Raw genomic sequence first — 23,007 nt, 5'->3', positions numbered from 1 at the left:
TCATTATACTACTATACTAGTCAATTTAAAATAGTAAATTGAAATGACTGAAGTTACAATTAGATTTTTACTGGAAAGTTTTAGGCAGCAATTTTTGTACATGTTGTCATTAACCTGACAACTATTGCTTGTTATCTGGTTTATTTTAAAACACACAAATGTGTTCCTGTTCGTGAGTATGCTAGAGAAAACATATTTGAATATAATTTCTGTAAGATCGTTGCATTTCTTACAGCTGATTTAAAGCTCATCTAATGTTGTAATTCTGCACAAACAGATCAAAATGTCTCTTTGCTCATAAACCATTTTATAACTAAAATCTATCACACACCCGGTGTAAAGTGTTGGATAGATTGCCTCCTCTTTTGTAATATTTCTCATCTCTGCTCTCTCCCTCTCATGGTTACCATGGAAATACTGCTGAAGGCAATTATCATCCTCCAGCAATTAAGAGAGGTTTTCAGATTTAGCTCTCACATTTTCCACTGCCAAACACTGTATCCTATAACTGCCTGTACTACACGCACACACACTTTAATAGGTGATGGATGCAGAAATGGATGGGTGCTCTGTTACAGCAGGTGCACTAACACAAACATTGGCTTCGTCTCATTTATCAAACCGTTCTGCCACCGTTTGTTGACACCCGAGCATCTGATTGGATTTCCAGAGCTCATCACGTGAACTGACAGTGATTTTGTGCAGTAGCTGTTGCTGCTCACGCACCAATGCTGATACCAGCCTACTCCCCCTGAATTTATACCGCCCCCTTCGCTAACATCTTGTATGCATAGGACCGTCACCGAGAACGGGAAGAAGGCGCATCCGCATCCGTAGGAATATACTGCTTTCGTTCACAGGTAGTCTGTCTCCACATCCACACTGAAAAACAACATGGATGAAATGGAAGAGGAGTTAAAATGCCCGGTGTGTGGGTCGTTTTTCCGCGAGCCCATCATCCTACCCTGCTCGCATAATATCTGCCTGGCCTGCGCTCGGAACATCCTAGTGCAAACGCCCGATGCCGAGTCCCCACAGAGCAGCCGCGCGTCCGGCTCCGGGGTTTCCGAATATGATTACTTAGACCTGGATAAGATGAGTTTGTACAGCGAGACGGACAGCGGCTACGGCTCTTACGGCGGGTTCGTGAGCGCACCAACCACTCCGTGCCAAAAGTCCCCCAACGGCGTGCGCGTTTTTCCTCCTTCCATGCCTCCGCCTCCCCAAGCGCAACACCACCTGCTGCCCCACACCGGCGTCCTCCCGCCGGTTCCGCGCAACTCCTGCCTCACCTGCCCGCAATGCCACCGCAGCCTGACGCTGGACGACCGAGGACTCCGAGGCTTCCCCAAGAACCGTGTGCTGGAGGGGGTGGTGGACCGGTATCAGCAAAGCAAAGCGGCCGCGCTCAAGTGTCAGCTGTGCGAGAAGAACCCCCGCGAGGCGACTGTCATGTGCGAGCAGTGCGATGTGTTCTACTGCGATCCGTGCCGTCTTCGGTGTCACCCGCCCCGGGGTCCGCTAGCCAAGCATCGGCTTGTTCCGCCGGCGCAGGGAAGGATCAGCCGCCGCGCGAGCCCCCGGAAAATTTCCACCTGCACCGAGCACGAGCTGGAGAATCTGAGTATGTACTGCGTACAGTGTAAGACCCCCGTGTGCTACCAGTGTCTGGAGGATGGAAAGCACTCTACTCATGAGGTCAAAGCGCTGGGGGCCATGTGGAAGCTCCATAAGGTGGGGAAATTGGTTGAGGTTTACATGGCGTACACATGTAGATAAAGAATACAGACCTTTAATGGTCTGAATGCTTTGGAAAGAGCGTCTGTCAGATGCGTAATTCAGCCTAAATGAATGATAAGGTTGTTTAAACAACATTTTGCCTTGTTTTTAAATTAGTACCTAGCTTTCAGCATCGCTAGTCTGTCTTACGATTTGCTGGAGAGCTCCAGTCTAATTAAAATACAGCGCACGACACAACTAGGAATGATTCAGACGAAATGAAGAACTACACACACTTTTCAGGTTATCACTGAGAGAATGACATACTTAAGCAGATAAAACATAGATTTTGATTAAATGATATTATTGTTTATTGATTATGATATTTTGAAGTATCTGTGCGCATATGCGGTGACATGGACTCGGGTTTCTTGGTTATGTGCTCTCACCATAAACATGTCTGCGTAAAATGCGTCCGTTACTCGGGGGAACGGCACAAAACGGCATGATTGTGGCCTGTTGTTGGCAACCTGAGGCAGAGAGCTGATTTAGAGTGTGTCTTTGTGTTTGTGTGTGCGAAAGGCATAGGAATGTATGAGAGCCAAAGAATGAAGGAAGAGTCCCCCTCCTCCTCCTCTCTTTCTCTGTCTCTCTCTCTCTCTATTTCTGCTGTATCATGAGAGTTAATAAATTGTGAGCACATGAATTGATCATTTAAACCTCAGCAATAGGCTGTGCAAGAGGGATTTATTGATTCTCAACAACCTAGAGCACTAGCGTCAACAGGCAGAGAAATAAAACAGAAGCATGTTGCACACATTTAACATGTCACACACCACACACGTCTACAGAATAATACACAGAGCCCAGTTGTGTTACTCCATGTGTGTGATTTACATTATTCTTTGTTTCCAGTAACGTGCGTTGAGTCCCTTTTTATTTTGCGTTCAGTAACAAGACTCCATGTGAGTTGAGTTGCATTATTATGTTGTGTACATTACATTACTCACTGTGTGTCCAGTTACAGTTTCTCTATGTGTGGTTTCATGGATGCACGGTATCAGTTGGAATTGGGACAGCAGCATCACGGCAGACCCAAATACGGCTTCCCCCATTTAGCACCTGGGACATGCACACAGAGAGCAGATCTTGGATCAGTGTCCTCTACCACAGTCCCATCTGTAACCGTTACACTTAACACTTGAGAGCTGGCCTCATATCAGAGGGAAATGGCCTCTTTCCGCACTGCAGACACTTGCTTGTCATTCAGTGAACAGATTGTAGTTTTGCTATAGCCTGAGGGCACCATATGCTTCTATTTCTATCCCCATTTCACTTTTCCTCTGTGTCACATGCACAAACACATGCACAGGAAGCAGGAGATTAGGCTTGTAATAAGTTGATGCTGTGACATATTTCTTCACATTATAGGAATGTACCTGCCTATAGGGTTCTTTTGTACCATTTTAAAGGGAAGTTTACCTCCAAATTCATTATTTGCTCATCCAAACAACATTGGGCCCATTGAGTTCCTTTTACGGACACAAAACCACAGATACATTTCTCAAGATATCTTCTTTTGTGTTTCACAGAGGAAAGAGTCATACATGTTTTGAACAACATTAGGGTGAATGAATGAATTTATTTTTTATCAGTCCTTTTAGAAGAACATTGTTTTACTTTGTTTCTCTTCTTTTTTTATGTATGCAAGCTTCCTTCTATTATACTGTACCTCATAAAACATGTTTCCATTTTAAAACATCGTTTCGTTTGTATGAATGTTTAATATTTTTTTTTGCTGTGTATAGAACTGTGAGATGTTCTGATAAACAACTCATGCCATTGAACTACTGTAGCAAAAATAGTATGGAAGATTGTAGCATGGTGGGCTCTAGTATGTAGGCCTAGTGATCTAATGCTTGGCACTGTGATATGTCAGGTTCAAGTACTGATGTACCGTAGCATGCTGTATAGCCGTAATACATAGTTTGTGGTGTTTTCGTGTGCAATACAATGAGGGATTAATATGTAGTACAGTGTGTAACTGTGAGAATGTCACATGTAGAGTGTATGTGCTCCACCTGATTTTGCCAAGTGGTTGATGTCCTCAGGGCAACATATTTTATTGACCTAAAGACAACATTTTTATAAATAAAACCTAAACCCACACCAAACCTCAACCCTAACCATAACTTACCCCAAAGATCAGAGGGAAATGATAAGTGAAAAACAATGGTCTAGAAGCACCTAATCCTGGTTGTAAGATTAAAATTAAAATAAACTGTGAATTTATTTCTGAAATCTGATTGGTTGATTTAAATGTTGTCCCAGGGTCAACATGATGTTGCCCTAAGGACATCAACCACTTGGCAAAATCAGGATAGTCGAGTGTATGTGGTGTTGTAGTTTTGTGCCACACTCTTAAAATGCTGGGTTACTTTCTACCCAGCATTAGGTCAAAAGAGTCAAACCCAAAGGTTGGGTTAAATTACCCAAGAAAATCTTTATATTTGACCCTGCCGTGGATTAAAAGAACCCAGCATAAAATGCTACTCTACAGATGGGTTTGTCCGTTTATCACCCTACTCTGGGTTGAAAATAACCCAGCATTTTTGAAGAGTGTATAGTTTCGAGTGTGTAGTGCTCTACAGCTTGATGCTGTAGTCTATAGCGCTATAATGTAGGCCATAGAGTAAAATTTGGAGCGCCGTGTTTCGTTCCTTGTTCTCTCATTTTTCTCCCTTCATTTGAGAACAGATCACAAATGAAAGTGGAGGTCTCCTGCTGGATGGTTGTCATAGCAATGTGAGACATTTCTAATGGGATATTTTTCCCAGCAACATCATTTCCACTGCGCCTGACGCACACACATACGCACATTCACTCCTCTTCCTAATCTCTCACCCACTCTTGAAATGACAGATTTATATGTCTAACCTCCCACAAATTATGTAATTTCCTCTTTCGAATAACATTTCATACAATTTGTGCACATTACTAATTCCTTGTTGCAATAAACCAAAAGATGCATTGCATTTTAATGACATTTGGGGTTGGAAATGTAGCGCTTTCAAAGTGCAGAGACTAAAGAAAACCAAAAGGATTAAATACTGTATATTGTATATATTGTCTTGAAATATTAAGACATGAGTGCTAGAGGTGTATTTAAAAAAAAGTTCATTAAAAACATTGGATCCATTGATGGATACACTAAAAATAATGAGCAGGTAACATTTTATTGATTTACTTTACTGTCCGGTGATGAATTCAGTGCAAAACCAAGGCCACATTAGCAACATTTTTCACTTTTAGTAAAGTGAAACAGACAGTGCTAAACATTGCATTAAAGCTTTTTAAACATTATCTTCAAATTTGACTTATTACAGATGTACATGTACAGTAAATACAGCGCAGCAATTTCGAAACATCTTTATCTCTGTTTATTTTCCAGGGTCAACTTTCTCAAGTATTAAATGTTCTGTCAGATCGAGCCACAGAGGCCAAAGAGTTCCTGGTGCAACTCAGAAACATGGTACAACATATACAGGTACACCAAAGACACACTCGTTTTTATATTTATCGCTGAACAATAATTTTTGTAACAGAATCAATTAAATTTGCAGCAGATTTTATGTGTAATATTATGTCTATATTATTTGTCACAAGAAGTTATATTCAGGTCTGATGACCAAGAAGCCCATCCCTAGTAATGCCAGTGGTCAAACCTGTATTATAATGTGTCTGTGAATTTGTGATTTAGGAGAATGGAGTTGAATTTGAAGCGTGTTTGGTTGCCCAATGTGACGCCCTGATCGAAGCTCTTAACCGCAGGAAAGCCCAACTTCTCAGCAGAGTAACCAAAGAACATGAGCACAAACTCTCAGTAAGTAACACATACAGTATACACTAACAGACTTCACACCAAACACTTCAGCTTTAACTTGTTTGAGTAACAGTTTTTTATTGAGTCTCTTAACTGATTCTCACAGACGCATAAATGGTGAAGTATAGAATGGCAACATGGGAATGTTTCATATAATTAGATCTGAAGCAAATTGCTTAATTGAAGCCTTAATGACTGCCACCTTGAAGGTGTTTTTATGTGTTAACAAACATGAATAAATTATGCGCATATTTTCTATTGTAAGGGGATTTAGCTTTGAGGGATTCAAGTGAAACACGTGTGTGTTTAAACGTGTTAAACAAAATTTCAAGGCTCTCTTGCAAATTACTTCTCATTTTAGTATTATGACAAACAGCTCGTTGGGGGATGAGGTTATTTACTGTACATTTATGCATCTAAATTGCACTTTATGCGGCATAAAATCAGCAGTTATTGCCATATGAATGTTTTTCTTTTGTGGGGTTTTGTGGGAATGTTAATGGTTAAAGATCTGTGCTATTTTAAACTTGAGTCATTATGTCCTGGAACAAGATGCTGAATTCCTGGTTGCTGCAGTGGGACTCAATCTGTACTTAGAGTGCTGCACTGCTTATGTGATGAAACATGGCAAGTAACTATAAAATCAGTGTGCTTTTATAGACTCTTAAAGGGACAGTTCATTTCCAAACTCATGCGATGTTCTAATATGGAACACAAAAGGAGTTTTCTGTTAGAAAGTTGACTTTTTATGTAATGAAAGTTAAGGGTGACTTCAGGCAGTGTTGTGATTTTGGTCTGTGTTTTGCTCTGAACTTTATGGTGATTGTTCTGTGACAGAACATGAAACGATGAGGCTTGGTCTGTGTGCAGATGAGAGGTTTTTTATAAAGCCAAACATGAAAGGTAATCCAAAAGCATGAACCAAAGAACAATAGCACAAAACAGCACATGCTTTGGAACAACAACACACAAAACATTAGGAATTTTATACACAAAGTGAAAGAAAAAAACATAAATGTGACACACCATCAGACAGATGCATTACATGGGAATGTTGAAATACTAAGTACTTCATTCACAAACAATGACACTGAAGTTATTGATGCTAACTCAGAATATGGTCAGTTCAGCTCTCTCTCTCTCTCTCTGTCTAAGAAAAAAAATGTGATTATATACATTTTTGAAAAAAAAAAAAGATTTATGGGAACAATTCTTACTCTCTGACTTGTATTAAATTTCATATTATTACCTAGTCCGTGCAGTTTGTACGGAAAAAATCTAGTGTGACGTTTTTGTTGTATTGTGTGAGAATTGTTGCTTTTGCTCAAATTTGATGTAGGCCTGTCCCTGCCTCTTGTCTCCATGGTGCTACAGGCCTGTTTCCATGGTTACAATGATGTTGGGGTTCTAGTGTTGTCCAGTGGCTAAGATGAGACTGAGAGCTGCTACGATGCTTCTGTTCTGTCTAGTTTTGTCTGGATCTAGTTTGGTAATCTGGTAAATTCAATGTTTTTATGTTTGGTTCATTTAAAGGCTCTGTCTGACTTCATACAGCTTAAGAAGGATGGCGTGTGTTTATGCTTATGTGTTTGTGCACACGTACTGTAAGTGTTCGCATACTTCATGTAAATGGGATGTGGCCAGTGGGTTTAAAAAAGAAGATACACACACATACGTTGGCTTGTTTCCACAGTGTTTGAGGTTAAACTATCCTTGTGGCCAATACATTCATACGTTGGAGTATAGGGAAATACGGTGATTGTGAAACGAAATGTTGTGTTTTTTTGGGAAAAGGTCAGTGTTGTGTTGCCTGCTCAGAGAAGATGCTAACAATTGGTCTTGCTGTTGCCTAGCAACCCAGCCTCAGCAGAGTTATCGTGGATTTGTTCTCATTCTTTCTCCCTGCCTCCATTCTGTGTCAGGTAGTTCGTGACCAGATTTCCCACTGCACGGTGAAGTTGAGACAGACCACCGGACTGATGGAATACTGTCTGGAGGTCATCAAGGAAAATGACCCGAGCGGCTTCTTGCAGGTCAACCTCATCCGCTGACTTTTTTAGATATTTGTACACTTATAATCTGTTTAATCGAAACCGTATCTAGTAATGATAAATTAAGATAAAAGATAGACAACTCATCAGAAATGTCATGAAAATTCTTTGGTCAAACATGTGAATACTTTAGTTCATTCACCAGTTTTGTTAACTGTGTTACAGGCTTTTCAAAGTCAAACACTTATGCTCAATGGCACTTTGCCTTCCAAACTTTTATGATCACAAAATGTTTCCTGCTCAGGGGACTTTTCTTAAATTAACAGCAGGTCATGCATTTACATAATGTCAACACTTCGTTAATTCAACATAATGTATTGTAATATATTCTGACTCGCAGTGTGTTTGCGCGTGTGTGTCTGTAGATCTCAGATGCTCTGATAAGAAGGGTCCATATGACAGAGAATCAGTGGGGGAAAGGTTCTCTGACCCCTCGCATGAGCAGTGACTTTGACCTGACTCTGGACAGCGGTCCTCTTCTTCAAACCATACATCAGTTAGACTTCGTGCAGATGAAGGGTAAGTGTGCGTGTGTGGTTGAGTGTGTTTCATTTTTGCATGTCTTTTTTAATGACACAGTAAGAAAGAACACTGGACTCAAAATAACCCTGAGTTTGTTTGTGGTTTTGTCTGTGTTTGTGTAGTTCCTGCTGCTCCTATTCTTCAGCTAGAAGAGTGCTGCACTCAATCCAACAGTGCGACATTGTCGTGGAAGCAGCCCCCCCTCTCCACCATCGCTGTGGATGGGTACATTTTAGAGCTGGATGATGGGAATGGAGGCCAGTTCAGAGTGAGTGTTGGAGACATGCAGCTCCACATTTGTCTACATCAGATCAATTCAAGTGCACAAAAACAGTACACAAGTGCAAAATAAATCTTATTGCTCGAAGATGATTCATTCCTCGCACTGCAGAATTCTATTTATATAGGAGAGGACCACTGCACACAATCCCACATGCATGCATACAAACACTTCCTGTCTCATATGCACACTCAAACCCACACACCCACAGTCACTTATTGGCATATTTGCACCTGGTATATGCATGTCTGATCGATCTCATCATTGTGTTTTCCTCACACTTATGCAGCAGCATTAACTTGTTAATGAACTTAATTTGAATAATGAACTTAACTTAAATAAAACTTAATTTACTAATTAACTAAAGGCTTAAAAAAGTTAGACATGTTTACTAAATTTAATAAGTTTATGCTTACTATGTTTACTAAATCAGTCACGATATCAGACTCAAAATCATACCTAAACAGTTTTTAACAAATGTAAATTCAATAAATTACTACTTACAAACAGTTAATCTCTCCGTTAATCTTAAAGATGTACTCAGTAACCTTCACTCAAAAGTCACTGAGTGCAGCTGTAATGCGTCAGAGCAGAGGAGAACTGGCCCTCCCAGCTGAGTCTGGATTCTCCCAAGCTTTTTTCCTCCATTTAATCATTATTGGAGTTTTGGTTCCTCGCTACCGTTGCCATGTTGGCTGGCTTACAGAGAAACTTCTGATTAACTTCTGCAAATTTCACTAACATTGCTTTTATTAGGATGCTACAGGATGGTCCTCTATGTTTGTACTCTTTACACTAATTTTCCTCCTTTGTGTTTTCTTTTTCATGTAAAGCTGCTTTAAAACAATGCAACATTGTAAAAAGCGCTTTATAAATAAACTTGAATTGAATTTGAATTGAACTAAATGAAGTGTGCATTCCATAGGAAGTATACGTTGGCACGGAGACAATCTGCACAGTGGATGGTCTGCACTTCAACAGCAATTATAGGTCTCGTGTTAAAGCTTTTAACTCCAGTGGAGTTGGTCAGTACAGCAAAATCCTGGTCATGCAGACATCAGAGAGTAAGAGACATTATACACACACACACCCACACACACTAACCTTCCTATTGAATGTTTTCCCTTTTTATGCACAGGGAAGCTTGAGCATGTCAGTGCAAAATAATACTGGAGAAAATCTTTGAAAAATCTGCTTTTATTTGATCTTTTATGAGCATCAATGCATGTCTCATGCTAAAAAAAAGAAATATTACTGTTGTTTGTTTGTATGTACTGAATAAATCCAGCTTCCCTGATGTACTGCTTTCCTCCCCTCTTTCAGTACCCAATTCTGTTACTCTCTTTTTCTCTTTTTTCGATCCATCTGTATTTTCTGTTCTCCATTTCTCTCTGTCTTCTCCACCTCCTCGCTTTTCCTGTCCAATCTTCTATCACTTTTTTCTTCTGTCTCTTCATTTTAGTGAGACTATCTTCATATTGTAGTAAAACTGTGGCTGCAGGTATGAATGTCTGAATCTGAAATCATTATTATTTTACTAACTAATGGAGAGTTTAGTTTCCTGTCTTGTATTATGTTTAAGTATATTTCACCCTAGGATTAAAATGAGCATTATTGACTCCCCCTTATGTCATTCCAAACCTGTATGACTTTCTTTCCCTTGTGGAAAAAATATATATTTTCAAAAATCTCTTAATGGTTTTGTTGTCCGTACAATGGAAGTCAATGGGGTCCAATGTTGTTTGGTTACCTATATTATTTAAAATATCTTCTTTGGTGTTCTTCAGAAGAAAGTAAGTCATACAGGTTTGCAATGACATGAAGGTGAGTAAATGATGAAAGAAATTTTGGGTGAACCATCCATTTTAGTGTGTGAAAGTGCAAAAATACGTGTGTGTCTTTGTTCTTCAAATCTGAAAATGAAAGCTCAACTTGATCCTCATGACTATATATGTGTGTGTGTGTGTGTGTGTGTGTGTGTGTGTGTGTTCTTTTTGCAGTTGCTTGGTTCACCTTTGACTCTGCATCCGCCCACCCTGACATCATCTTGTCCAATGATAACCTCACGGTGACATGCAACAGTTACGATGACCGTGTAATCATGGGCAACACAGGGTTCTCCCGTGGCGTGCACTACTGGGAGATGACCATTGATCGCTACGACAACCATCCTGACCCTGCATTTGGAATTGCCCGGTCTGATGTCATGAAGGATGTGATGCTGGGGAAGGATGATAAAGCATGGGCCATGTACGTGGACAACAACCGCTCCTGGTTCATGCATAACAACTCGCACACCAATCGGTACAGACAGCTCTTGTTGTTCCAAGTGTGTTGTTTTATGCATGCCATTTTATCCATGAATAGAAAAAGCAGATATTCTTGTAGAATTGTTCTGCAGCTCTGTGTTGACAGAATTTTCATATTTGGATGATGACCCCATCTGTGAAATCATATAATCTAATTTTGAGATTAGGAGCATCAAAGTAATCATAGTCATAAAAATGACAAAAATAGGTAGGGCTAAGGTGTGTTTATTGTAAAGTATAGGTTATATATTCAAATGTTCATTTATAAAATGATAAATAGTGAAATTAATGATTTTACTGATACTAAATCTTATTATGTTTACCAGAAATGCTAGAAGTTAGCATGCTAAACATTGATTTCAATCTTTGACATGGCCTTACTCAGCCAATATTAAAAATATAAAGGTTTTAATTTCACAGTATGTTCCTTACATTATGTAGGATCATTTTATGTTGAAAGCAGTAAATCACAAAAAATGTTATTTGTTTTGAAATTTATTTTAGAGACTAGCGTGACACTGAAAACATTTTCATCATTTTCTATATCAAATGACAAAAAGGAAACAATTAAAAGCAAAGAAACAGTGCTGTTGGCCCAAATCAAATGTTCACTGTTGCCCTTGGTTACAAAGTGGATGCTATTTAAATCCCAAATGAAACAAGCTAATTGTCTTTTTTAATCACTTTATATCCACTGATATAATACCGTAATAGATTTCAGTCACGTTGTCCTCACAGCAACTCTTCAGAAACTCCATATTTGTAATCAAAATAAAATTGTGTCTTATAAAAGAATCATGATCGTCTCTTAAAACATTCCTAGTGGAGATGTACACCCACATATACTTTATTATAAGCGCACAGAGCAGCATGAGGCTATCATTGCTCTTGAGAACAGCATACAAAACACTTGCTACAGTTTCATAAATCCCATCATAGTTACGCCATCAGCAAGCAATATAACTTCACCCACACAGCCACGATGAACAATACGCTTTATTGTTTTCAATTGGTTTGTCTTTGAAGTACTTGTGCTCAGTGTCTCCACCAGTGTTCAGTTCTGAGCATTCTTATGAAAGATGCCATGAGTCACTAAAATAGGTGTCCTGAGATATCACACCTGTCTCTGTGACAGCCCTAGGCTGTGCAAAGTGCAAACAGCTAAAAAGTGCCAGGACACAGCAAACGTTTTAATCCAAAATGCTCATGCATGATAATCATTGCATTTGATGACTTCTGGTTGGCTAACATGTGTTTTGGAAAGAAGCATTCAGTGGCTAATTCTAATGTAGCAAAGCTCTGAAATTGGTTAAAGCATCTTTAAAGTGTACATAACTAGGGTTTTTTAAGGTTCTACTTTGGTTTATGGAGTGTCCAACAACAAGGTGTTCTTGACTGACTCTCAAATGATTCGTTCCGCGATTCATCTGTCTAATCCCCTCCTTTCCGCTAGCCTAGTCTGATGTGATTGGTCAGATGGTCTAGTCTGCTGTGATTGGTCTACCGCGAATGAGGCGTGTTTGGGGGGGAGTGTTCGAGTTTTCGCGGGCAGTCTTATCAAAACGTAGGCGGGGACTATGTATTGACGTAAATCTGCGGCGATTCGCGAATCGGACTAGGGACGACTCGTTTGCGTGATTCAGAGTCGACTACCTTTTTCCATGAAAAAAGATGACAAAGTCAGTGATACTTTACTGCCATCTGCTGCTGAGTAATAACATTCACAAGCAGCAGGCTAAGATCCGTACGAACATTTTAAACATTGTGCCTAAAATAATTATAAACATCATGTTTTATCTCTATCATTCTCTTCTTTCTCTCTCAGTACGGATGGAGGATTAGGTAAAGGAGCGACTGTGGGTGTGCTGCTGGATTTCTCTCGTGGGATTTTGTTGTTTTTGATCAATGATGAGCAACAGGGACCTGTTGCCTTCAACACACTTGAAGGCACGTACTACCCAGCCATAAGCCTCAACCGCAACGTTCAGGTAAACATTTTATTTCATTTCTGTAATTCACTGTATAGTCCTCATTTTATCTGACTAGGTTTAACAGAGTTAAAGGAACAGTTCATTTAGGCTACTCACCCTCAATTTGTTCCAAATGTGTGTAAATGTCTTTGTTCTGATGAACACAAAAGAAGATATTTTGAAGAATGTAGGACAGCAAACAGTTCTGGGGAACTTTTGACTACCATTGTAATTTTCCCTACTGTGTTAGTCAATGGTGGCCAAGAACTGTTTGGTTACAAGCATTCTTCCAAATATCTTTCTTTGTGCACATCAGAAAAATAAATGTATACAGATTTGGAACAACTCAAGGGCGAGTAAATGATGACAGAATTTTTATTTTGGGGAGAACTGTGCTTTTAGCAGTGAAGTATAAAGTACCTAAAAGCAATACTTGTACAAATATCTTGCCAGAAAATTACTTTGGTAGAAGTGAAAGTAACCTTTTAGAATATGACTTGAGTAAAAGTCTTAAAGTATCAGATAAATATTGTACTTAAGTATCAAAAGTATTTTTTAAATCTACTAAATCTATTTAAAGTAAAGTTCAAGCAAACGTTGTTAATACATTTATTATATATAAAATCGTGCTTACGTAAAAATGTATGTCTCTTTACTTTATAACTTATAACTTTATAAAAGGACAGTTCCCTCCCACCCCACAATATTATCCCTCTAAGAGAACAACTTGGAACAAAATCTTCTTTCTTTCCTTGCATTTCCCTTACAGTAACAACCAAGTGATTTGATAATTCATTGAAACTGAAAAATTTGCTGTTTATCCTTAAAAGAAGCAGCACATTAAAACCTTGTGTTGTGTTGAAATGAACCGCAGAGAGCACCTTTTTGCACTTGCACATTGAACTTTAACCAATGATTGGTTCAGCATTATCATGGTGACCGGATCGCTGACTTGTCTATTTCAGTTTCTATGCTTTTATTTTGTAGTAAGTAACGAACATGCTTAGGGGAAATGTATTAGAGTAAAAGTAAAAGTCTGGAGAAATATGAAAACAAATCAAGTAAAGTACGGATACTCCCAAAAAATACTTAAGTACTGTACTTAAGTATTTTTACTTTGTTACATTACAACACTGCCTTTTAGTATATCAGTACTTATACAGTACCTATTATTATTTTTCTGATGCTAAAATAAGATTATTGTGGGTAGAGGAGAGATAAATCCTCAGTTTTTGGATTATCAATATATATATAAAATAATGTAATAATTGTGTGTGCGCGTGTGTGTGTTTCTTTTAATAGGTTACTCTTCATTCTGGGCTGCCTATTCCAGATTTTTATACACCTGGAGAGTCTGAACCTGCAGGGTCAGTTTGCTGAAGCGACACAAAGCCGATACACAATAATATACGAACACACACGCACACAGACGGGCGCGCACAGCTTCACATGTAAGTGCTTAGTGGGGGAATGCTGCTGACAGTCATTAACAGGTCTGAGAATTGTAAAATGTTATTGGACCTGATATATTAACTCTGACCCTGATGTATGTGAGAAATTAATATTGAAAATTTAATCATTTTCTCTTTCGTACTCTTTTTCTAAATATTATTATTATTTATTGATGTCGTTGTTGTTTTTATGGAAAAGGTGCTCATGGATGTGAACTCCCAGCTTATAGGATTTTAACAGATGTTTGTCTGTTTTTTTCATGATAAAAGCCTCTGTGTGAAGTTAAGCTTAGAAACAAGTTACTGGTGTGCTAGACCTTAAAGGATGCATTTTTACGTTACATAGAATTGTGCAAGGTGTTCTAACGGTGTCTTGAACAGGTGGAAGTGGGGACAGAAACTATATTAATACCCCACAATGTCATAGTACAAATTACATTTATGGCTATTTTTGTCTCCAAACTTGAATCCCGGTTCAAACCTACAACACAAATCCTGTCTTCAGCCCTTATCAGTCTCTTATATCTAAACCCAAACACCTTTCAGTTTAAGATTCAATTTCAAGGTACTTTATTGGCATGATTGCGTGTTCTTACAATATTGCCAAAGCATTGAACATATAACAAAAGACATACATTAAGTACAAACATGAGATTAAAATTAAACTAAGGTGCTGAGTAAGGCATAAATATAGAATGAAATATAAAATAGAGTATATGTAAGTAAACAAATGAAATATGGAAATAAAATCTCAATATCAAAAGTAGATTTCAGGCAGAAGATCTCTAATCCTCTCTGAATTCTACAGTGGAGGAACAACACAAAAACAAAAGAGAATGCCAGCATGAGCTGAATGTGTCAATGGGGAGGTAATAGCTCTCTGTTTGTTTAACAGAACACAAGACACTAATTAGGACACACACACACAGGCATTTCCTCAGCCTTGCATAACGTATTACGCAGAGATGAGAATGAATGAACTTTTGTTGCTCACTCTGTATTATATATTTCATTTGCTGCCTCAAAGCTAAATGCAAATGCTAAACAAAGAAGTGGTGCTGCTTACTTTCAGTGTGAGAAAATATTGCAATATAAAACAGTATAGCTGTAAATCCAAAAGAATGAGAACGTTAAGCAAGACAGCATACAGTAGCTGCTTGAAACATTGGCTAATAGTTTACATAGAGGATGTACTTTTGCATCAACAGATATTTAAAAAAATTCCGCTGGTGGGGTTAAAATATGGGGCAGGTGCTGTACTTTTGATGTGTGTTGGGCAGTTAGTTGATGCTCAACACACATCTGAATGTTTGGGTGCAGGGAGGATACATTTCACCCATTGTAAATTAATTGTATTTTTTATAAATTAATCCCGATATAAGAAACGAAATGTATTATTAATATTATCAACGTGTCTGAATTGTTGTTATCTGTAAAGTTCTATATCAATAAAATGGATTAAGTGAAACAGAGCTGCTTGTTGTTTTTCTTACAAAAGTACACCTGCTGAAAAAAAGATACTGGTTTTGGTTTTCATTACCAAACAATAAGCTATTTACCATTAAAACAATTACAAAATTCCTTTAGTGTGTTTTGGGTCTTATTTAAGTAGGATTTAATGATAAACTCCACCAACACATTTGTTACGGTTTTTATTGTTAGATTATTGTTTGACCAGTAAGTTTTCATGTTTTTTCCTGGTTTACCTTGATATGCACTTGGTCAAGCATGGTCAACGTCCAAAAACTTTCTGCCCCTCCCTCGGTACCTCCTATAAAACTTTGGGGCTTGTTGAGCCGTGGGTATAACGGGTGATCTTCAGGATGGCGACGCCTCTGACCGACCAGGAGAAGCGCAAGCAGATCAGCATCAGAGGGATCGCCGGGGTGGAGAATGTGGCGGAGCTGAAGAAGGGCTTTAACCGGCACCTGCACTTCACGCTCGTGAAGGACAGAAACGTCGCCACGCCGCGGGATTATTATTTCGCGCTCGCGCACACGGTACGCGATCACCTGGTCGGGCGCTGGATCAGGACGCAGCAATTTTACTATGAGGCCGACCCGAAGGTGAGACCAAAGCAAAAGTTGCAGTACGCGCAACAAAATTAAACTTCCCAAATGTTAACGAGGCTGTTTGGACTACAGGTTGACACTGCGAAGCAGTTCACTGACACTGTGACTGCATGCATTCAGTCCTCGAGTTTCAAATAAATGTGATTTTCTGAGCAATTTGCAATCTTACCTTTTTAAGACAGGTTGTCTCATTTTACTCTTAATCTTTATTTTAATCATTTTATTTTAGTCATTTATTTTACCTTGATAGATAAAACTTCATTCATAGGTACAAAATATATATTTGTTTCACAAATAAAAGCTTATAATCCACAGTCATGGAAAACCTGGAAACATGCAGAATTTGGAAACACAATATTTTAAAATTGTGACTTCCCTAGGCCTTAAATCTGTTTATTATTATTTAATAATATTTTTTTATTATTTAATTATAATAATATTTCCTTTGCTTGTGCATGTTGTAGTTGTCAAGCACATGCATGAACGTAAAGAAGATTTAAGAGTACAAATTACTTAAAAGTATAGCTCAGCTTTGTGATTAATAACAAGTTTTCACAGTTATGGAAATACTTTTTTTAAAGTATGCCTTCCCCAGGCCTTAAATCGGCATTTGTTTTTACATTAATAAAATCATAAAAACATATGCAATGATTATTAAATAGTGATTATAGAATATACAGAAATATTCAATATTAATAATTACACTCGATTTCAAAATATGTAATCAGTTTGTATATTGTATATTCCTTAGCGTGTATATTACCTGTCACTGGAGTTCTACATGGGCAGAGCTCTTCAGAACACCATGATTAACCTGGGACTGCAGAATGCTTGTGATGAGGCTGTGTATCAAGTAAGAGAAGACGCTAAACTTATCCAGCCATCTATTTATCATCCGCACATCCATTCATTGATAAATCTCTTGTTCTGCTTTTAACTAGTTGGGGTTGGATATGGAGGATCTAGAGGAGATGGAAGAAGATGCTGGTTTGGGAAATGGAGGGTTGGGAAGATTAGCAGGTCTCTTTTGCATACAAACACACACATGCATGTTTGATTTAAAGGAACAACCAGAAAGTGATAAGAGCAACATTGACTTTAAACTCAAACTCAAAAGCTATGCTATAATTGAATTGCAAATGCATTTACTGTATGTGTATATGAATGATCCACAGCTTGTTTTCTGGACTCCATGGCTACTCTGGGACTGGCAGCTTATGGATATGGGATCCGTTACGAGTATGGAATATTTAACCAGAAAATCAATCATGGCTGGCAGGTGAATCTGTTTATGTGAAACACCAGTCTCTTTGTTTGCTAAGTTCATAATTGAATGCATGTCAGTATTGACAGCTCTGTCAGATTTCCTAACATTTAGTGGTTCAGTTTGCGGTATTTTGTAGGACAGTGCTTGTGTAAAAATCAATGGATGTAGACCAGGAGTCCATTGCGTTTGTGGTCACTGGCCTGGCGCATGTTTGGCATGTGAGCTCGCTGCAAAGCTGATAATACTGGACCAATAGGGATCATGTTGATAAGAGACAGCAGCACGATTTACTTGCAAATGGTCAGAGGTGATAAAAGTGTGTTTGTGCAGTGGAAATACTGTATTTTGAAGAAGGCACGCACACACATGAACTTTAACCTGTCCTGTGTCAATACAGCTCTAGGACTGACACAGACTGACACTAAACCGTAGATCTACTACAGAATTGTAGTATCTGCCAAATAGAAAAAAAAAACGTATAAATAAATGTGGTTCCATTGGCTCTTTTTATTAATTTGTGTATTTATGATTATTCTTATGTGAGTGTAATAATGCTCTGTCTGTTAGGTTGAGGAGGCAGACGATTGGTTGAGGTATGGTAACCCCTGGGAAAAGGCCCGTCCTGAGTTCATGCTACCGGTGCATTTTTACGGCCGCGTGGAGGAGAAAGAGGGGGCTGAGCCTAAATGGGTTGACACACAGGTAAACAGTTACACACACAGTTAGACACTCAGAAACACATAAGGTCAGATTTGTAATGCTTGACTGTGGTGTAGGTGGTCCTGGCCATGCCGTACGACACTCCTATTCCTGGCTACATGAACAACACTGTGAACACCATGCGTCTGTGGTCTGCACGCGCACCCAATGACTTCAACCTGGGAGACTGTGAGTCACTTCGGGTTTCACATCCAATACACCTGTTGTATCAGCCAACTCTTTGTATATGGACTAATTTGGACAGTATTTCTTGTATAACAAGATGTGTAGTGTCACTAAACTTTATACATAATTATTAAAAGTCCAGTGTTTGATATTTAGTGGCATCTAGCGGTGAGAATGCGAATTGCAACCAATGGCTCACTCCACCACTCGCCCCTCCCTTTCGAAGCACTATGGTGGCTGACACAGAACTAAGATGTCGGCACGTTTTCGCTTCTTTGCCGAAGGAGATAAAGTATTTACGAAACGCGCTCTGTAGTGCAGTTTGTCCATTAAGGGCTACTGTAGAAACAACATGGCGAATTCCATGTAAGGGGACCCGCGCTGTATGTAGATAGAAATAGTTCATTCTAAGGAACATAGCGCTTCATTATGTAAGGTCGCTAAAGACATAGTTATGTATATTATATTGCATTTCTGTCAATAGATCCTCCAAAAAATGACACATTGGACCTTTAAAGGACAGATGTTTTCTTTTTCACAGTTAATGTTGGTGATTATATTCAAGCGGTTCTGGACCGGAACTTGGCAGAAAACATTTCCCGTGTCCTCTACCCAAACGACAATGTACGTTTTTTCTTTGTGTGCTACAAATGATTGTTTTGTAGTTCTATGAAACTGACATTTCTGGGTGCTGTAGTTTTTTGAGGGCAAGGAGCTGCGTTTGAAGCAGGAATATTTTGTGGTGGCGGCGACTTTACAGGATGTGATCCGACGCTTTAAGACCACAAAGAGGAACTGCTCTAAGCCGTTGTCATTTGACAGCTTTGCTGATAAGGTCTGCTTTTGCTGCACACTACATACTACGGACAGCACACTAAACATCACAACAAACAATTTTGGCCACTTTACAGCAAAATGCAAATGTGAAAGGCACTTTCCACCCACGCTAGTCACTACAATAGTGCTCTTCGTTATAGAATAAACTTTAAGGTCAACGGGTGTTTGTGATTGTCTGTTTGTTGTGTTAGGTTGCCATCCAGCTGAATGATACTCATCCTGCCATGGCCATTCCTGAGCTCATGAGGATATTTGTGGACATCGAGAAGCTGGACTGGGACACTGTAAGATTCATGAATAATTCATGATGTGCTGCTTTGACTATTGCTGTGATGTCACACACTCATTTTATTAACACGATAGAAAAGACACAACACATATAATGACACACTCATCATAAGTTGTAAATGTCCACTATAGAAAATTTTGAGGACAACAAAATAAATAGACTATGTGTTTAGGCCTGGGATATTACTAAGCAAACGTTCGCATACACCAATCACACGGTTTTGCCTGAGGCTCTGGAGCGCTGGCCGGTCGAACTGATGGAGAAACTTTTACCTCGACACCTGCAGATCATATATAGGATCAACCAAACGCACTTGGATGTAAGAACACACACACATTCATGCACCCGATTAGCATTTTTATGAACACACCAAAATTGACATGTCTGTGTGTTTGTAGCATATAGCATCCCTGTTTCCAGATGATATGGATCGAATCTGCAGGATGTCTCTGATCGAGGAGGGAGGGGGTAAGAGAGTAAACATGGCTCATCTCTGCATTGTGGGGTCACACAAAGTTAATGGAGTCGCAGAGATTCACTCCGATATCATCAAAAAAGACATGTAGGCTGCACCTTTGTCTTTTACTTTCTCTCCCCCCTCTCACTTTCTCTAGACATTTGTATTGTTTTTGCATACAAAATATGCAAAATAGGAATTGTGCAAAACAACATACATAAAAGTTGTTAAAAATATATAGGCTACTGTGATATACGTAAACATTTACTGTAAATGATTTATAAATTAAGAAATTAACATTGTGTCTCAGTGAATTTATACGTGAACACATTTACAAATTATTCTCGAATTAAATGTATTCTTTAGATTTCGAGATTTTAGCGAGATGGAACCAGAGAAGTTTCAGAATAAAACGAATGGCATCACACCACGACGCTGGCTTCTCCTTTGCAACCCTGGACTCGCCGATCTGATCGCAGAGGTCAAGGGACAAGAGTAGTCTGATTTCATCTCTTTTCATCCACTTTTACATTGCGTTTCATCTGTGCATTTGTGTGTGTTTTAGGCTATCGGTGAAGATTACGTGAAGGATCTGACGCTGCTACGGAACTTGAATGATCTGGTTGATGATGACGCTTTCATAAGAGATGTTGCCAAAGTCAAACAGGTTCAAAAACACTCTCTTTCTATACGTGTTCACTTCTTGGAGAAGGGGGACAGGGTTCACCGTGGCCTAAATGACAGGGATTAATAAAATTAGTTGCCGGATTATTTCAGTTCCATTACGTTTGAAAAACAGTTTGCAGTTAAAACTCTTTTTAGCAACTTCTACCAAAACACAATCTGAGCCGCTTTGGTATTTGCATTGATTTTAAAGAACTCTTTTTATACAATAACAGCGGTTTCATATGATTCTGTTTTCATTCCTCATAAATAATTTTAATTGAAGAATTTTGAGTTTGAGAAGTTATCGAGGAAATGAAACATAACTGTTTCAAGTATCAGCAGTTACAAATATACCATATGTTTTCTGAATTTTGAAATGGCAACTGAAAAAAAATCTTTTCTGGTGCTTCTCTGTGTTTGTGAAGGATAACAAGCTGAAGTTTGCGCAGTACTTGGAGAAGTTGTACAAAGTGGACATAAATCCTTCATCCCTGTTTGACGTCCATGTGAAAAGAATCCATGAATACAAACGACAGCTGCTCAACTGCCTCCACGTTATCACCATGTACAACCGTATGTACATGAAAAACAAACAGACATTTTCAGGCCTGTGTGGTTTAAATGCACTGTAAATTGCTATAAATTAAAGCATCTGCCAAATGCATTAAAACTGTTGTAAATGACACAATCACTGTTTCACTCACAGGGATCAAGAGAAACCCCACCAAAGTGTTTTTACCACGGACTGTGATCATTGGGGGCAAGGTAAAACAAAACACTCTATCCTAAATTAAATAAAACTGCTTTATGCATCAAAGTATTTGACTTTACTATGTGTGTGTTTGTGTGTATAGGCTGCTCCTGGGTATCATATGGCAAAGATGATCATTAAGTTGATCACCTCTGTCGCTGATGTGGTAAATTATGATCCTGTCATTGGCCGTAAATTAAAGGTCATTTTCCTGGAGAACTACAGGGTGTCACTGGCAGAAAAAGGTAAAATGCCCACTTACTGTATATATAATGATGTTCAATGATTGAGTCATTTGTAGATAACACATGTGTATATCTGGGTATTTGTTGTGCAGTGATCCCAGCTACCGACCTGTCAGAGCAGATTTCAACTGCCGGTACGGAGGCGTCCGGAACAGGAAACATGAAGTTCATGTTAAATGGGGCTTTGACCATTGGCACTATGGATGGTGCCAATGTCGAGATGGCAGAGGAAGCTGGTGAAGAAAACCTCTTCATCTTCGGCATGAGGGTGGAGGAAGTAGCAGAGATGGATAAAGAAGGGTATAGAATGACAGAGAGATTAAATAAATGGATAGTGGTGATTGTTTAGCCCTTGGGTGGTGCATTCTATGCCATCTTTGTGCTTGTGTAAAGACATTAACTGTGTTTTTGTTTGTTTTGTGTAGCTACGATGCAATGCAATATTACGAGAATCTTCCAGAGCTGAAACAGGCCATAGATCAGATTAAAAGTGGCTATTTTTCACCGAAACAGCCGGAGATGTTCAGCGACATCATCAACATGCTTTTCCATCATGATCGGTAAAACACGCATATGCACATTGTCTTTTAAAGTCTTACATTGCAAACTTTAATTATTGAAATTCTCCTACAGGTTTAAAGTTTTCGCAGATTATGAGTCTTACGTCAAGTGTCAAGAGAGAGTCAGCGCTCTCTATAAGGTAATTCGATTGGAACGAGACAAATTTTCAGTACAAAATCTTTTTATATGCAAATTTTAACAAGACATCTCACCCGGCTGATTAGGATCAGACAGAATGGACTCGGGTGGTAATTAAGAACATTGCAGCATCTGGAAAGTTCTCCAGCGATCGCACTATTAAAGAGTACGCCACTGAGATCTGGGGAGTGGAGCCAACTGACCTGAAGATTCCTCCTCCCAGTGAACCACGTGAAGCTCTGGAAGAAACCGCTCGTGCCCTACGCAAGATCTGAACACATCAGCACACTGTTCACGGATTATGAGATCACTTCTAAGAGTCTTTACTCTGTTTACCTAACAGAAAAGAACCTGTTTTGTTTTTCAGTTAACGTCCATATTTTCGCCGAGCTAATTCTCATATAAAGTTTTGCATTATAAACTAAAAAAAGCTAAAAACTAAATAAATGTTTTAATTCAACATTGAAGTTATGGTAATGATGAAAACGTACATAAAATGATACAAGTGTACCCAATCTGAGTTTGATATGAATGTTTCACTTTTTAAATAGTTGATCTGTTCTTACAAGTACATTGAATAAATTTAAGCAACAAATAATATGGGAATTGTATTAGTTTTGATGATCTATGAGGGTCTTGACTTTTAAGGCCCAT

General features: G+C 38.8%; 2 protein-coding genes across 5 annotated transcripts; both read left to right on the top strand.

Annotated features, from left to right (window-relative positions):
- Nucleotides 1-643: 643 nt before the first annotated feature.
- On the top strand, nt 644-15,657 carry trim9 (tripartite motif containing 9). Of its 4 annotated transcripts, none has more exons than XM_057341806.1 (11): nt 644-1,734; nt 5,171-5,266; nt 5,480-5,602; nt 7,525-7,635; nt 8,019-8,172; nt 8,298-8,443; nt 9,381-9,519; nt 9,918-9,956; nt 10,456-10,705; nt 12,590-12,752; nt 14,037-15,657. In XM_057341806.1, exons 1-11 carry the CDS (start codon nt 895-897, stop codon nt 14,112-14,114), a joined length of 2,139 nt encoding a protein of 712 aa, XP_057197789.1. In that variant the 5' UTR covers nt 644-894; the 3' UTR covers nt 14,115-15,657. The 4 variants fall into 4 exon arrangements, with proteins under 4 accessions (XP_057197789.1, XP_057197787.1, XP_057197790.1 ...); XM_057341804.1 differs by having other exon boundaries at nt 656-1,734; nt 10,456-10,759; XM_057341807.1 differs by lacking the exon at nt 9,918-9,956 and having other exon boundaries at nt 656-1,734.
- Nucleotides 15,658-16,008: 351 nt separating this feature from the next.
- On the top strand, nt 16,009-22,935 carry pygl (phosphorylase, glycogen, liver). Its single transcript, XM_057342026.1, has 20 exons — nt 16,009-16,251; nt 17,009-17,110; nt 17,199-17,277; nt 17,433-17,536; nt 18,092-18,226; nt 18,301-18,412; nt 18,951-19,033; nt 19,107-19,244; nt 19,438-19,530; nt 19,708-19,854; nt 19,934-20,097; nt 20,359-20,473; nt 20,558-20,659; nt 21,084-21,231; nt 21,365-21,423; nt 21,513-21,654; nt 21,747-21,954; nt 22,080-22,214; nt 22,288-22,354; nt 22,440-22,935. The coding sequence occupies exons 1-20, from the start codon at nt 16,009-16,011 to the stop codon at nt 22,626-22,628; spliced, it is 2,565 nt and encodes an 854-aa protein (XP_057198009.1). The 3' UTR covers nt 22,629-22,935.
- Nucleotides 22,936-23,007: the final 72 nt, after the last annotated feature.

Source organism: Triplophysa rosa, linkage group LG9 (genome assembly GCF_024868665.1).
Source record: "Triplophysa rosa linkage group LG9, Trosa_1v2, whole genome shotgun sequence".
NCBI lineage: Eukaryota > Metazoa > Chordata > Actinopteri > Cypriniformes > Nemacheilidae > Triplophysa > Triplophysa rosa.
The sequence above is the reverse complement of the archived record's forward strand: the minus strand, read 5'-3'. Positions and strand labels throughout refer to the sequence as shown.